This window comes from Nematocida major (assembly GCF_021653875.1).
Source record: "Nematocida major strain JUm2507 chromosome Unknown 2436, whole genome shotgun sequence".
In the NCBI taxonomy this organism is placed as follows: Eukaryota; Fungi; Microsporidia; genus Nematocida; species Nematocida major.
In genome coordinates this window covers 1-11,618 of record NW_025952918.1, presented here as the reverse complement: position 1 = coordinate 11,618, position 11,618 = coordinate 1, and the positions used below count along the sequence as shown (strand labels likewise).

The following is an 11,618-nucleotide window of genomic DNA, read 5'->3' as shown; positions in this document are numbered from 1 at the left end:
AACAATAACGACAAAAATACCTGATACTTTCCGAATTACAACTGATTTACTTATTTAAATACCCCTCTATCTCCTCTGGGGCGAGCAGGCGCACTCCCTCCCGAGTGCAGACCATTACCTCGCAGTTCTGCCGCGTGATGGGGTCTTTCATCACGGACTTCAGCAGGAGAAGCGTGCTTTCTATCGCCTCCTCCAGGGAAATGTCTTCTTTGTACGTGTTTTCAAGCTCTGCTGTCACAGCCTCTGCTGCAGACCCTATCGCCTTCGCATAGTACTCCCGATACGTCCCAGAAGGATCGAGAGAGAAAAGTCTGGGCTCGGTGTCGAACCCAGGGACTAGAATCGAGATCCCAAAGGGCCGACTGAAGATTTTGTTGTGGTCTTTCTCTGCGCTGAAGTTCAGGGAAATAGACGAGAGATACTGTGCAACGCCCTCTATGGGGATTCTCTCATTGTACACGAACTTGTGCATGATCGCATTCTCCCGGGCCTTTGTGATGATTGTTCTGGCATCTCCACTGAGCCCTGAGAAGGCAAATCCGCAGTGCTCGTACACTAAATGGTGCTTCTTCACGCTCTCGGGTATCTGCAGGGGAGAAACTATCTTTTTCTCAGAGACTACAATCACTCCCTCGTGCACCTTCACGCCTATCGTGGTTGTTCCCAGGGAGGCAGCTTTCATTGCATATTCCAGCTGGTATATTCTTCCGTCGGAGCTGTATGCGTTTACGTTTCTCTCTGTCTTCATAAAATATTTTATTTGTTTGCTCGGGTTAAATAGCCCACGCAGGGAAGACTCGGGAAATTTCTGAAAATGCGGGGGTGAGCCACTTCTCCTGTGCGCGTGGGATGCCCGGGGGAGTCTTACTGTGACTTCTCTGAGGGCGGGAGACCAGAAAACAGCAGGAATTCACGCATGAATAGGCAAATAAGCAAATTCAAAGTGTAAATTCTAATGGGAGTATTGCAATGCGAAACTGCTTGAGGAATTCGGGAGAGTTAATTATAAGATTTATTCACTGCTGGCTGCGAGTACCAGCAAATGCCTGTGGATGCTGCAATAATAACCCGAAAAGAGCACGCACTAGCACCGAATAGAATCTCCGACGCAATCTAAAGAATGACACGAATAGATGCGCAGGCAGGGGGAAAGTGAGCGATGGCGTGGAATTTGCCTGAAGTAGGGACTGGGAGCTTCACAGTCGCCCCTGCCTGCGTCTCTTCTTCAGGGCGTATTTATGCGTGAGAATTTAATTTGGGCTGGGACTAGGCCGTGCTAGCCTGTTTCTGCGCGTCTAGACCGGCCTAGAGCTGTAATACTGCAAAATCCGGGGTAATTCGGGGTATTCAGGGGTTTCTTCTTTCCCTAGAGCAAGTCTGAAGTGAATTTTGGTAGAATAGTCTATTCTTCTTTATTTATGCTGCAGTCATAGCCCGAGTATCCCGGACTTCTCTTTGTTTGTTTGGCCCATGAAACCTGTCAAAGTCTAGCAGAATTCCCACGGAGATCTTCCTGTCAGGTTTCAGTCAGGTTTCCTTTGGAATTCAGTCAGGTTTTCTTTGGAATTTCCGTTGGAATTCAGTCAGGTTTCCTTTGGAATTTCCGTTGGAATTTTCAGTCAGGTTTCCGTTGGATTTCTGTCAGGTTTCCTTTAGACTTCAGTTAGAATTTTCAGTTGGAATTTTCAGTCAGGTTTCCGTTGGATTTCCGTTGGGTTTTTCAGTCAGGTTTCCTTTGGATTTCGGTTGGATCTCTATCTAACAGTATAAATCTGTGGCAGTTATTTTTCAGGGTCTATGACGTTAAATATGCAATTCGCGAGGAAACAGTTGGATGGTCCTGGGCATAGTACGAGTATATCGTAGAGTGGAAGAGGGGAGCCCGGTTTTCCACGATCAACTTGTACAGACCCGTGGCCAGACTCTTCCCAAACCCAAGCCTCTTCGCATACAAGTCCGCATTCACCTCCGAGAGAATGCACAGGTTATTGTGGAACATATTCGTTACGTTGGAGAAAACGTACATATTCGCGAGTATAAGGAAGGCAAGAACCGAGAACTTAGAGACTCCCCTCCTCGCATACTTCGGCGTAATCACGTGGAGAATCCCCACAAGGACTCCGCACGTAATCCCCATCCCCACTATTGAGGCAAGCAGCTTCTTCTCCGTGCTGTGATCATCTGCGTGCCCAACCTCGTGCGCGATAAACGAGACGAACTCCTTCACCCCGAACTTAATGAGATTTCCCATTACGATGATGTACCTGGAAGATCCTGTTTTCACGAGGGCAGCATTCTCGCTCGGGGCATCCTGTATCCAGAATATCCTGTCCTGCAGGTTCAGTCGCACCAGTTCCTCGTACAGGACACTCCCCAACTCCTTCGCAGGAATTGTATCCAGCGTATCCAGGGACTCCGGGATAAGGGAAGTGCAGTTGCTCACTAGAATGAGGACGGTAATGGAGACGTACGCAGCAAAGAGAAGGCCGTATTTGACCTTATTGTATACGGAGCTAAAGAGCCACACAATAACAGGGCACAGTATAAGGCACCGAATCATCTGGATAAAAACGTTTAAGAGCAAATCAATGCTGTCCTGCTTTGAAGTTGCCACCCACCCGGAGAGAACGGACTTTACGCCCATCGCGAGGAGGGCGAGGCAGAGAAAGTTCGAATCCTCCACGGACATGTGCGAGGAATTTATTCGGACGATTCCCTTGAACCTTCTCGTGTACTGCATTATCTTCGTCCTTATATCGTGCGAGAAAAAAGATACGATCACGATAAGATCAAAAGTCTGCGATACTATTCCCCAGCCTCTCCTGGAAGCCCAATTTTTAGCTACTTTTGCTTGCGTCCTGAATACGTCTACATTCTTCGTACTGTTCACGAGCTTTATCAGGTACGCATCCATCCTCGGGAGTTTCTGCCTCAGGAGGGCACTTCTGCAGTAGAGCATGTACGCAACCTCGCAGAAAACTATGAGGACGTGAAATACAAAGATTGAGAGCATGAAGACAATCAGCCGGCTGTTGAAATAGAGCCTGTACGCCTTGTAGCTGCGGCTGCTCTTTACGCTCTCCCCAATCGCCTCGTTCATGGAAACAACAAATTCGAAATATTTAAATATTGTTTCATCCTCCACTTAAAACAGCATCATCCCCGGGAAAACCCCTGAGAAAAAAGTTTCTGGAGACTTTCCGAGCGTGCATCCCCCGCACAGATGCATCCCCTGGTGAAATCCCGGGAGTTCCTGCCCGAAAACCAGAGACCCTGAAAAGTACCGCCAAATAATAACCCCAAAGACTGCTCGTTATGCGATCTCCCAAGATTCCAGAAGTACCACTGCAGAGGGCAGACCCACTCCTCCTAAACCCTCGAGTTTCAGGGCCCTTTTTTTCCAGCCATTTTCCGCCCCCGGACTCTTTCTCCTTTGTTTTTCTTTTTCACCATGCACGCAGAAAGCGCAGAAGCCCCCGAGAAGTCCACGCGAATTTTGGAAGAGTATTTGGACAAGCTCGTTTTCATTCTTCTGCACGATAATACGACTGTAGAGGGAATCCTCCGATCTTTCGACCACTTCTACAACCTCCTCCTGGAAGACGCGAGGGAAGCTACAATCGCAGGCGACGAGTACTGCCTCGTTGAAAGCGAAGCCCTCCTCCTGCGGGGCGAGAACATCGTCCTCCTGAGCGCAGGATCCCTCGTAACGGAGGGAATGAAAAAAACAGAGTACTCAAAAATGCAGGAAAAGGTGAAGGCAGCATCTGACGACCTGGACTTTATTACGCTGTAGGCTCTGGGACTTCCCGGGGCAGAAGTTCTCTCTGCAGGTTTTCCAACTGTCCGCTTATTTCAGCATCCCACTCCAGGGAGTCTGCAGGTTCTGCAGGAAAGGCAGAAGATTCGGGGGAGAACGTCGTATTGAAGAGCATCAGCCTGTGGAATGACTCTCTGTCCATACACAAATAAAAATGAAAATATTTATGGCTGACTCTTTTCGAGCCGTGTGTATACTGTGCTCAGCATGTCCAGCTCTGGTTTTATGCTGGGGATAAGTGTAGCACACTCCCACGTGGCAGTCCAGTCTGCGTCTGTGAAGGAGTTTTCTGCGGTTATTGGCATCTGAGCACTCTCTGAAAAGGCGAAAAGATCCTTGAAGGACTCCAGCTCCATCGAAGCACAAAAAACATCCGCATATAATAACAGGGGAAGCAGAGAAATAACAAGGGAAGCAGAGAATTATAAAATGAACTAAGTGAATTATGAGAACTGAAGAGAGAATTATAAGATGAACTAAGTGAATTATGAGATGAACTAAGTAAGCTATGAGATGAACTAAGTGAATTATGAGATGAGAATTATGAGATGAACTAATTGAACTATGAGAATTATGAGATGAATAGAAAAAAGAAGAGAACTAAGTGAATTGTGAGATGAAAATGAAGCATAGAATTAAGTGAACTATAACCCGAACTAACTGAACTATGAGATGAACTAAGAAAAGAAGAGAACTAAGTGAATTATAAGAACCATAAGATGAATTATGAGAAGAAAATGAACTATAAAATTGTGGTGAATTATTGGAATTCCCACAAAATTCGGAGATGGCAAGATCAGCTTGAAAGAATTTTAAATGATCTGATGCAGAAAGAATTAAAGAGTGATCGTTTACAAGCATAAATACGCAGACGACTTTAATTTTAGAGAGCAGAAGAAAATGGCAAGAAATTCGAATACACACTATTCAAGTCAAGCAAAGATCGATCGCCGGGATTCTCCAAAGATTAATAAATCTTTACTGGAGCTCGTTTTATACAATCGTCAGAATGAAACCCGGATTTACGACAAAAATTAACTAAGAAAAGAAGAGAACTATAAGATGAACTATAACCCGAACTAACTGAATTATAAGAACTATGAGACTATGCCGATGTGTTAACTGGCTAGATTTATTGATTAATTTCCTGCGCACAGAGTGTCGATGTATTATCCTGCCTGCTCGACTGTTTATCCGCGTCTTCCTTGTTTATATCCGTCTAGACTTTTATGGTGTTTTATTTCAGGTTCGCAGAGAAGTGCCGTTTTCAGGTCCTTAACCCGTGGGATTTTCTATGCAGGTTTCCCCAGGGGAGTCCGTGCCTCCGTGCTGATCTTCTCTGGGAAGTTTTCTGCGAGTATTTTGTCCAGCGGATGCTCCTTCACCTGCCCCCTCTTCACTATGTGCACGGAAATATTGTGTTTTTTAACGGCTTCAGAGTATTCCGAGTATATCCCCGGGGATGCTTCGTATACGTCCTGGAAGAAGGGATAGTCCAGCGTAACTGCTAACTGCATGAACTTCGTGCGAAGTGCATCTATCCGCGAGAATAGATCTATACATACGCCAAAGACAGCAGCAGCACTTACATAGTGACTATTCCTGTACATATACTCCCCAATTCGCAGGAGAAGGTGGATATCCTCTGCCTTCATAAGGTGCTTAATTACGTCGCAGGAGGGCTCTCCCGTTCTCTCCTCCGGGGAAACAAAGAACTCCTGCAGACTCCGCATGAACTCGTCGAATCGGTGCTTCTCCAGGAGGACGAGGACAGGAAGATCCCCTGAGGAGTGTCCAACCTCAAAGGGCCCAGATGCTTCTATCCCGTTGCTTTTCAGGAACTCCCCCACGCCCCTGCACCCAATCACTTCGAGATCCCCCATTTTTACGCTCTCCCTTTCCACGGGGGATCTCCGCGTCAGAGTTTTTCCGATGACTTCCTCCGTCTTCTCAGCCTCTCTCCGGATGCTCAGGGGAGGATTCGCCTTTCGTGCGATCTCGCAGATGTTCCGGAGGAGGCGCATATTGTACGTGGTCGGGGATATTTGTATGAGAGTCCATCCCGTGTGGAAGGCTTCTGTGACTTCTCTCAGTTGGAGGTGCAGGAATGCGATAGTCTTCAGAATCTGGGGGAGATCCTCTGGGATTTTGCACACTTTTGCTGCAGTTTTGTACTGGGAAATGCCTTCTCTGAGTCTCTCCTTTCGCACTAGGAAGTCCCCGTACGAGAGATGCGGAATGTGGGAGGTACTGTGCTTCTGCATTGCCTTTAAAAGGCCTGTTTCATCGAGTGGGACTTTCAGAAGCTCCGTATAGACGTCCACCAGAACCTCAGAAGTCCCTGGGGTGCTAAGTATCTCCTGTGCCTCTGCTGTCTCCCCATTCTCCAAGTGTCTTTCGATCTTCTCCCTCTCAGAGCTTTCTCCCATGCAAATCCAGAGTGCGAAAAAGCAGAAATACTCCCAGAATTACAGAAGACATGCACGAACTATCTATGCAATACAGTATAATACGGTAGTAATATGGTAGTAATATGGTAGTAATATGAATGTAATATGGTAGTAATATGAAGTTGTTATATAGTAGTAATATGAATGTAAATATGGTAGTTATATGGTACAATATGTAGTAATATGAATGTAAATGTGAAGTTGTTATATGGTAGTTATACGGTATAATATGAATGTAATATGGTAATAATATGGCAATAATATAAAATAGTACAATATTATACAGTATAATATGGTAGTAATATGAATGTAAATATGAAATAATACAGTACAATATGAAATAATACAGTACAATATAAAATAATACAGTAGTAATACAGTACAATATGTAGTAAAACTGCACTGAATACACTAGGCGCAACCTGATAGTAACGAACATTCCTGGAGTCGCATTTATTTACTCTTTCTGTGTCTTTGCTTCCTCCAGGCACTGTGCAACCTCCTCCTGCGTGAGAGCCCGGACTGTTTTCTCTCCCCCAGCCCTCGTTATGACGGAGCAGGAGATCGTGTGCGGGAGAATAGCTGATCCCTCGGAGACGGACAGAATCCCCCGGAATGCGAGCATAAGTCCTTCATCCAGCAGCTTCTCGGGGGAGTGCTCGTCAAGGACCGGGAGAATCGCCTTTTCCCCCTCCCCGAAGGCGCACGCGGTGAAACTCGACATTGTTCCGCTTGGGTCTGTGAAGTACATGCAGTACTCGTCTCTCTCATCCCATCCTGCGAAGAGGAAGGAAACTCCAAAGGGACGCATTCCTCCTCCCTGCGTGTACTTCTGCTTTATCTTGCAGACGGCCTTTGCAACCTGTCGGGGAGACATTTCTGTGTCGTATTTCATCAGATAGTCCTGTGCAATGACTCTTGCGTAGTTTATCAGGAGGTTACTATCTGCATAGAGACCTCCCACTATTCCCACTGTCTTCTCGTTTATCCTGTATATTTTCTCGTCCTGTGCGAGGGAGACGGAGTCATCTGTATTTTTCCCAAGGAGTACAATTCCGTCAGAGCATCGTACTCCTATCACAGACCCTGCGGATGAGATGCTTTTTATCGCGTACTCTACCTGGTGGATCCGGCCCTCCTCTGAGAAGGTGTTGGTTTGCGTGTTTACTTCGTCCATAAATAAAAAATTAACTTTGCTTTTATTCGGGGTGTACGCTTTCCCTGGGAGTCTCTGGAATTGCGGAGTTTTCTGTGGGTTTTTGCCTGTGAGAACTCGTTGGATTTATTGGTTAATTTCCTATGCACATGCAGTTTCCGGCACGAAAAGGCGCTTTTTGGGGCTCATTGCAAAATTTGCAGAACTAAGAAATTAACGAAAGTTTATTTCCTAAGTGAAGGTTCTTTCTAAAGTGAGTGTTTCTTTTCAGAGTGAGTGTTTATCTTTTCAGAGTGAAATTTTGTTTATAAAAGGAAAGTTTGTTTATAAAAGGAAGGTTTATTTTCAGAGTGAGGGTTTATAAAATGAAAGTTTATTTCTAAAGTGAGTGTTTGTTTATAAAAGGAAAGTTTCTTTTCTAAGTGAAAGTTTATTTTCTAAAGTGAAGATTCTTTTCAGAGTGAAAGTGTTTATAAAAGGAAAGTTTATTTCTAAAGTGAAGGTTTGTTTATAAAAGGAAAGTTTATTTCTAAAGTGAAAGTTTATTTCAAAAGTGAGTATTTATTTTCAGAGTGAAAGTTTATTTTCTAAGTGAGTGTTTATTTCCTAAGAGTTTGCAAAACAAACTAATAACAAAAAATTCCTCTCATTCTGGTTTTTCACTTCTGAATTTCTTCTTCCACTTCTGAATTTCTTGTAGATTCTCTTGCGGATTCTCTTGTGGATTCTCTTGTGGATTCTCGTGTGGGTGGAGTTTTCTGTAAACTAGGGGAGATCTGCCTGAATTCGCCTGAATCCTGCGGGTGGGATGTGGGAGAATCCGGGAAAAGTGCGTATTTGCGCGATTTCTCTGCGGGAGCGTGATTTTCCCACTCTCCCTGCGTCCTGGAGGCGCTTTCGGGTGCTTCGAGTGTTTGTTTGAATTTTCCCATGCCCGCCTTTTTCATTTTAAATATCCTCTGCACAAAAATCCTATGGAGTACCACGTGTTCAAGCACCCGTACATATTAATAGAGGATCTAACGGGAAAGTACAAGCCATTCCACAGGGAGTACAGCGGAGAAAGCAAGGAAACAATGATTCCCGTGCTGGAGTTGGACTCTGCCCCCTCCCAGAAGAAGGCCCGCCCTGCAAAAAAGGCCGGCGTATGCGAGCTCTGCGTGACCAAGTACAGCGACTACGAGGAGCACGTGCAACTGCCCAAACACGCCCAAGCAGAGAAATCTCACATTCACGGGTACAGCGAAATAGACATTATCTCTGAGCTTCTGAAAAAGAAAAAGGAAAAGCGAGGGCCCAAGAAAAGGCTTTTCGCGTGGTAAATAAACAATTCCATTTTATTTTGAAATAAACCCTACAGAAAACCTTTTTGTTACATCTTTGTTTTCTGCATTTCTCCACTGGAGCTCTGCAGGGACTTCACTGTACGCGTATCCTGCGCCATTCATGCAGTTTTCTGCGGTCTCCTCCGTCCGCGCCTTCTCGCTCGTGGACCACGGGGCTCGCCAGTAGAGAAATCCCCTCCCTACGGCCAGGGAAAACTTTCCCCTTCTCCGGGCACACAAATCCCCCTCTACGTGCATCTGCTGCAAAGTCACGATCTGATCCGGGTTATTCGGGGTTTTTTCACTCTCCGCAGGGACTTCTGCGGGTTCCGGGGGAGTCTCTTCGCCCTCACTCGACGTATCCGCACTCTCCTCCGTGCTTTCCCCCTCTCCCCCGCGCTCTGAGAAGGCTCTTTCCTCAGGAGAGCTCCGAATCTCCTGCGAAACTCCCTGAAGAGACTCCGCCGTCCGCACAGACCCGTGCGGAATAATGCACATCTCCAGTCCCGCCTTCTTCCGGGGCTTCAGCACGACCCGCATCTCCACCCCCGGGGGAGCACTAAACGTAAACACAAACGGGGACTTCAGAAAAAAGTCTTCAGAAAAAAGGGGGACTCTACCGATTTCCACGGAAACAGCGCACGGGACGGGAGCATCTGCGGAAAGGACGAACCCCGAGGAGTTTTTCAGGGTCTCTGCATACGCCCTCCCAACGGAAACTCTTGGCATTTTCAGGACCCGAATTTTCTCGAGGGCAGCCACGATGAGCTCAGTGAAGCACCGGAAAGACCTCTCCGCCTCGCTCCCAAAGACGTAAATATCGAGGGCTTGCGTGGAGACTTTTATCGCTGCAGTGACTCCCTGGTGCTCCTCCGAGAGCAGGATTCTCTCGATCACGAGGGGCTGATGTGGGCTTGAATAGCTCAGCATCTGCACGTACTGCCCAGACTCTGCCTGTGCCATCGACGTATTCCGAATTGTTTCTGTGAGGAGAATATCCTCCATAATGGAGAAGCTCCCGAAAACAGCAGAGCGAATGAGGGAGTCACTGAGTGCTTCTGATATCTCCTCCTGAGCGTACGGGAGCTCTATCCTGTGACTTTTCAGGGCTTCCTCCCTCTCTAACTTCGTCTCTATCTCCATGAAGTGCGACTCTATGATGCTGACTTCTGAGATGCTGCTGGGGGCAGAGGAGACGGAGTATCCGTCGGAGATGTACTTCTCCTTCGTGCTGTCTTTCGTGAAGTTCTGCGCCTGTCCCTTTGCGTCTGCCTTTGGCTTTTTCCCGAATATTTTCTTCGTTTTCTCTGCCTGCTTCACGGAGTAGTCGAGGATCTTGAAGAGTTTTGCGGATCCGAGGACCTTCATCTCCCGCTTCTCGAGCTTCTTCGCGAGTTTTGTGATCCTGAAACGGCCTAAGTAGAAGGGCTCTGTGGGGTTCACGTACTGTATGATCGTTATGCATCCGGATCCCTTCCTGAGGGCGATAAACTGCGGCTCTTCTGGGTCTGTCCTCTGGTATATGATCATGTCGTCGAGTGTGATGCGGATAAACTCGTATATCCCGTTTGAGATGATGATGTGCACCTTCTCCACCTCCTCGGAGAACTTCTGGACGACTTTTGTTCCCTCGTAGTCGCTGATAACGTCTGAGAAAATGTCCGTGCCTGAAGAAGGTGCAAAAAGATCGTTCAGGATCGAGGGCTTATTCAGGATCTCTATCTCCGCCCTCTCCATCGGCGTATTTGACGTATTTACGGTACTTTTCGTCTTCCGGAAGATGATGTTTCCCTTCTTCGTTATGATGGCGAAGTCGAGGCTGAAGAGGTTCTGGATCTCCCGGACCTGGTGCATCGGTCCGTCCACGCTCTCCCCGATGATGGGGAAGTACGAGTACTGTATGACCTTCGACCGAGACACGAGCATCGGCATGTAGTAGTAGTACCAGTTCGGGAAAACGTACGCCTTTGCAACGTATTTACAGACTCTCTTTATCACGTGACTCAGCGTATTCGAAAAGAAGGCTGAGTCGTTCTTGGAAAAAGAAGCTTCAACGGAAAAATCAAACCCTGGATTCTTTATAAACGATATCTCCAGGCGCGTGGAGTAGTTATTTGCAGGCATTCTCAGGACAAGGTCTCCCTTAAAGGGCTGCAACTTAACAAAAATTGGGATGGAGTATCCCTTGATCAGGTCTGCGTCTATGTATATGCAGTTATCCGTGGCCGTATACTCCATGCTGATCAGGAGGTACACCTGCTTGAAGTACGCTGGCTTGCTAAATCCTGCTTCTTTCGCGTCTTTTCTCTCCATGAGCTCCTCTATTTCGTCCTCGGACATTGCGCGGATGCTTTTTATGTACGGGGCTTCACTCCCGAAGGAAACGTCCTTGAAGCGGACTCTCTTGAGAAGGCCCGAGGAGAAGGCAATTGAGAGCTTTTTCACCATCTTTGCCTTCACTTTCTCGTAGAAGGTGCTTGAATTTGAGAGCTCGTAGAAGAATCTCTGCATGGAGATGTTCAGCCACGCCAGATCCGTGCACTCCTTCGTGGCGATGCTGAGGAGGCTTGCAAGCTCGCTCGGCGGGTCTTCAAATAAGTCTCTGTGGTAAATGTCTGCGTGCTTCTTCTTGTACGCTATCTTCCGAAGTCCCAGCGTGACTGCGCTTAACTGCAGGAATATCACTGCAAGAAACCCTGCAAAAACCCCAGCCAAAAAACTCCTACAGTCCTCCGACATAAAATAAAAAGCAAAAAATGCTGCAATAATATAGATTTATGTGGTGCATATGCGAACTCAGGATACTATTTCCCAGGGTTATCCTAGGTATTCAGTTATTATTCAGTTAGTACTTGGGGATTGCTTAG

General features: G+C 46.7%; 8 protein-coding genes across 8 annotated transcripts; 2 read left to right on the top strand and 6 right to left on the bottom strand.

Annotated features, from left to right (window-relative positions):
• Positions 1–46: 46 nt before the first annotated feature.
• NEMAJ01_2259 (20S proteasome subunit alpha 5) lies at positions 47–748 on the bottom strand (the record flags this gene model as incomplete). The annotated part of the gene is made up of 1 exon (XM_047916097.1): positions 47–748. One exon carries the CDS (start codon positions 746–748, stop codon positions 47–49), a length of 702 nt encoding a protein of 233 aa, XP_047772054.1.
• Positions 749–1,795: 1,047 nt separating this feature from the next.
• NEMAJ01_2258 (STE24 endopeptidase) lies at positions 1,796–3,100 on the bottom strand (the record flags this gene model as incomplete). The annotated part of the gene is made up of 1 exon (XM_047916096.1): positions 1,796–3,100. The coding sequence occupies one exon, from the start codon at positions 3,098–3,100 to the stop codon at positions 1,796–1,798; it is 1,305 nt and encodes a 434-aa protein (XP_047772053.1).
• Positions 3,101–3,451: 351 nt separating this feature from the next.
• On the top strand, positions 3,452–3,796 carry NEMAJ01_2257 (U6 snRNA-associated Sm-like protein LSm1; the record flags this gene model as incomplete). The annotated part of the gene is made up of 1 exon (XM_047916095.1): positions 3,452–3,796. One exon carries the CDS (start codon positions 3,452–3,454, stop codon positions 3,794–3,796), a length of 345 nt encoding a protein of 114 aa, XP_047772052.1.
• Positions 3,797–3,984: 188 nt separating this feature from the next.
• NEMAJ01_2252 (uncharacterized protein) lies at positions 3,985–4,176 on the bottom strand (the record flags this gene model as incomplete). Its single annotated transcript, XM_047916090.1, has 1 exon — positions 3,985–4,176. The coding sequence occupies one exon, from the start codon at positions 4,174–4,176 to the stop codon at positions 3,985–3,987; it is 192 nt and encodes a 63-aa protein (XP_047772047.1).
• A 936-nt stretch (positions 4,177–5,112) lies between these two features.
• Positions 5,113–6,249, bottom strand: NEMAJ01_2256 (uncharacterized protein; the record flags this gene model as incomplete). Its single annotated transcript, XM_047916094.1, has 1 exon — positions 5,113–6,249. One exon carries the CDS (start codon positions 6,247–6,249, stop codon positions 5,113–5,115), a length of 1,137 nt encoding a protein of 378 aa, XP_047772051.1.
• Positions 6,250–6,727: 478 nt separating this feature from the next.
• NEMAJ01_2255 (20S proteasome subunit alpha 3) lies at positions 6,728–7,447 on the bottom strand (the record flags this gene model as incomplete). The annotated part of the gene is made up of 1 exon (XM_047916093.1): positions 6,728–7,447. One exon carries the CDS (start codon positions 7,445–7,447, stop codon positions 6,728–6,730), a length of 720 nt encoding a protein of 239 aa, XP_047772050.1.
• A 953-nt stretch (positions 7,448–8,400) lies between these two features.
• Positions 8,401–8,748, top strand: NEMAJ01_2254 (uncharacterized protein; the record flags this gene model as incomplete). The annotated part of the gene is made up of 1 exon (XM_047916092.1): positions 8,401–8,748. One exon carries the CDS (start codon positions 8,401–8,403, stop codon positions 8,746–8,748), a length of 348 nt encoding a protein of 115 aa, XP_047772049.1.
• A 15-nt stretch (positions 8,749–8,763) lies between these two features.
• On the bottom strand, positions 8,764–11,490 carry NEMAJ01_2253 (uncharacterized protein; the record flags this gene model as incomplete). The annotated part of the gene is made up of 1 exon (XM_047916091.1): positions 8,764–11,490. The coding sequence occupies one exon, from the start codon at positions 11,488–11,490 to the stop codon at positions 8,764–8,766; it is 2,727 nt and encodes a 908-aa protein (XP_047772048.1).
• Positions 11,491–11,618: the final 128 nt, after the last annotated feature.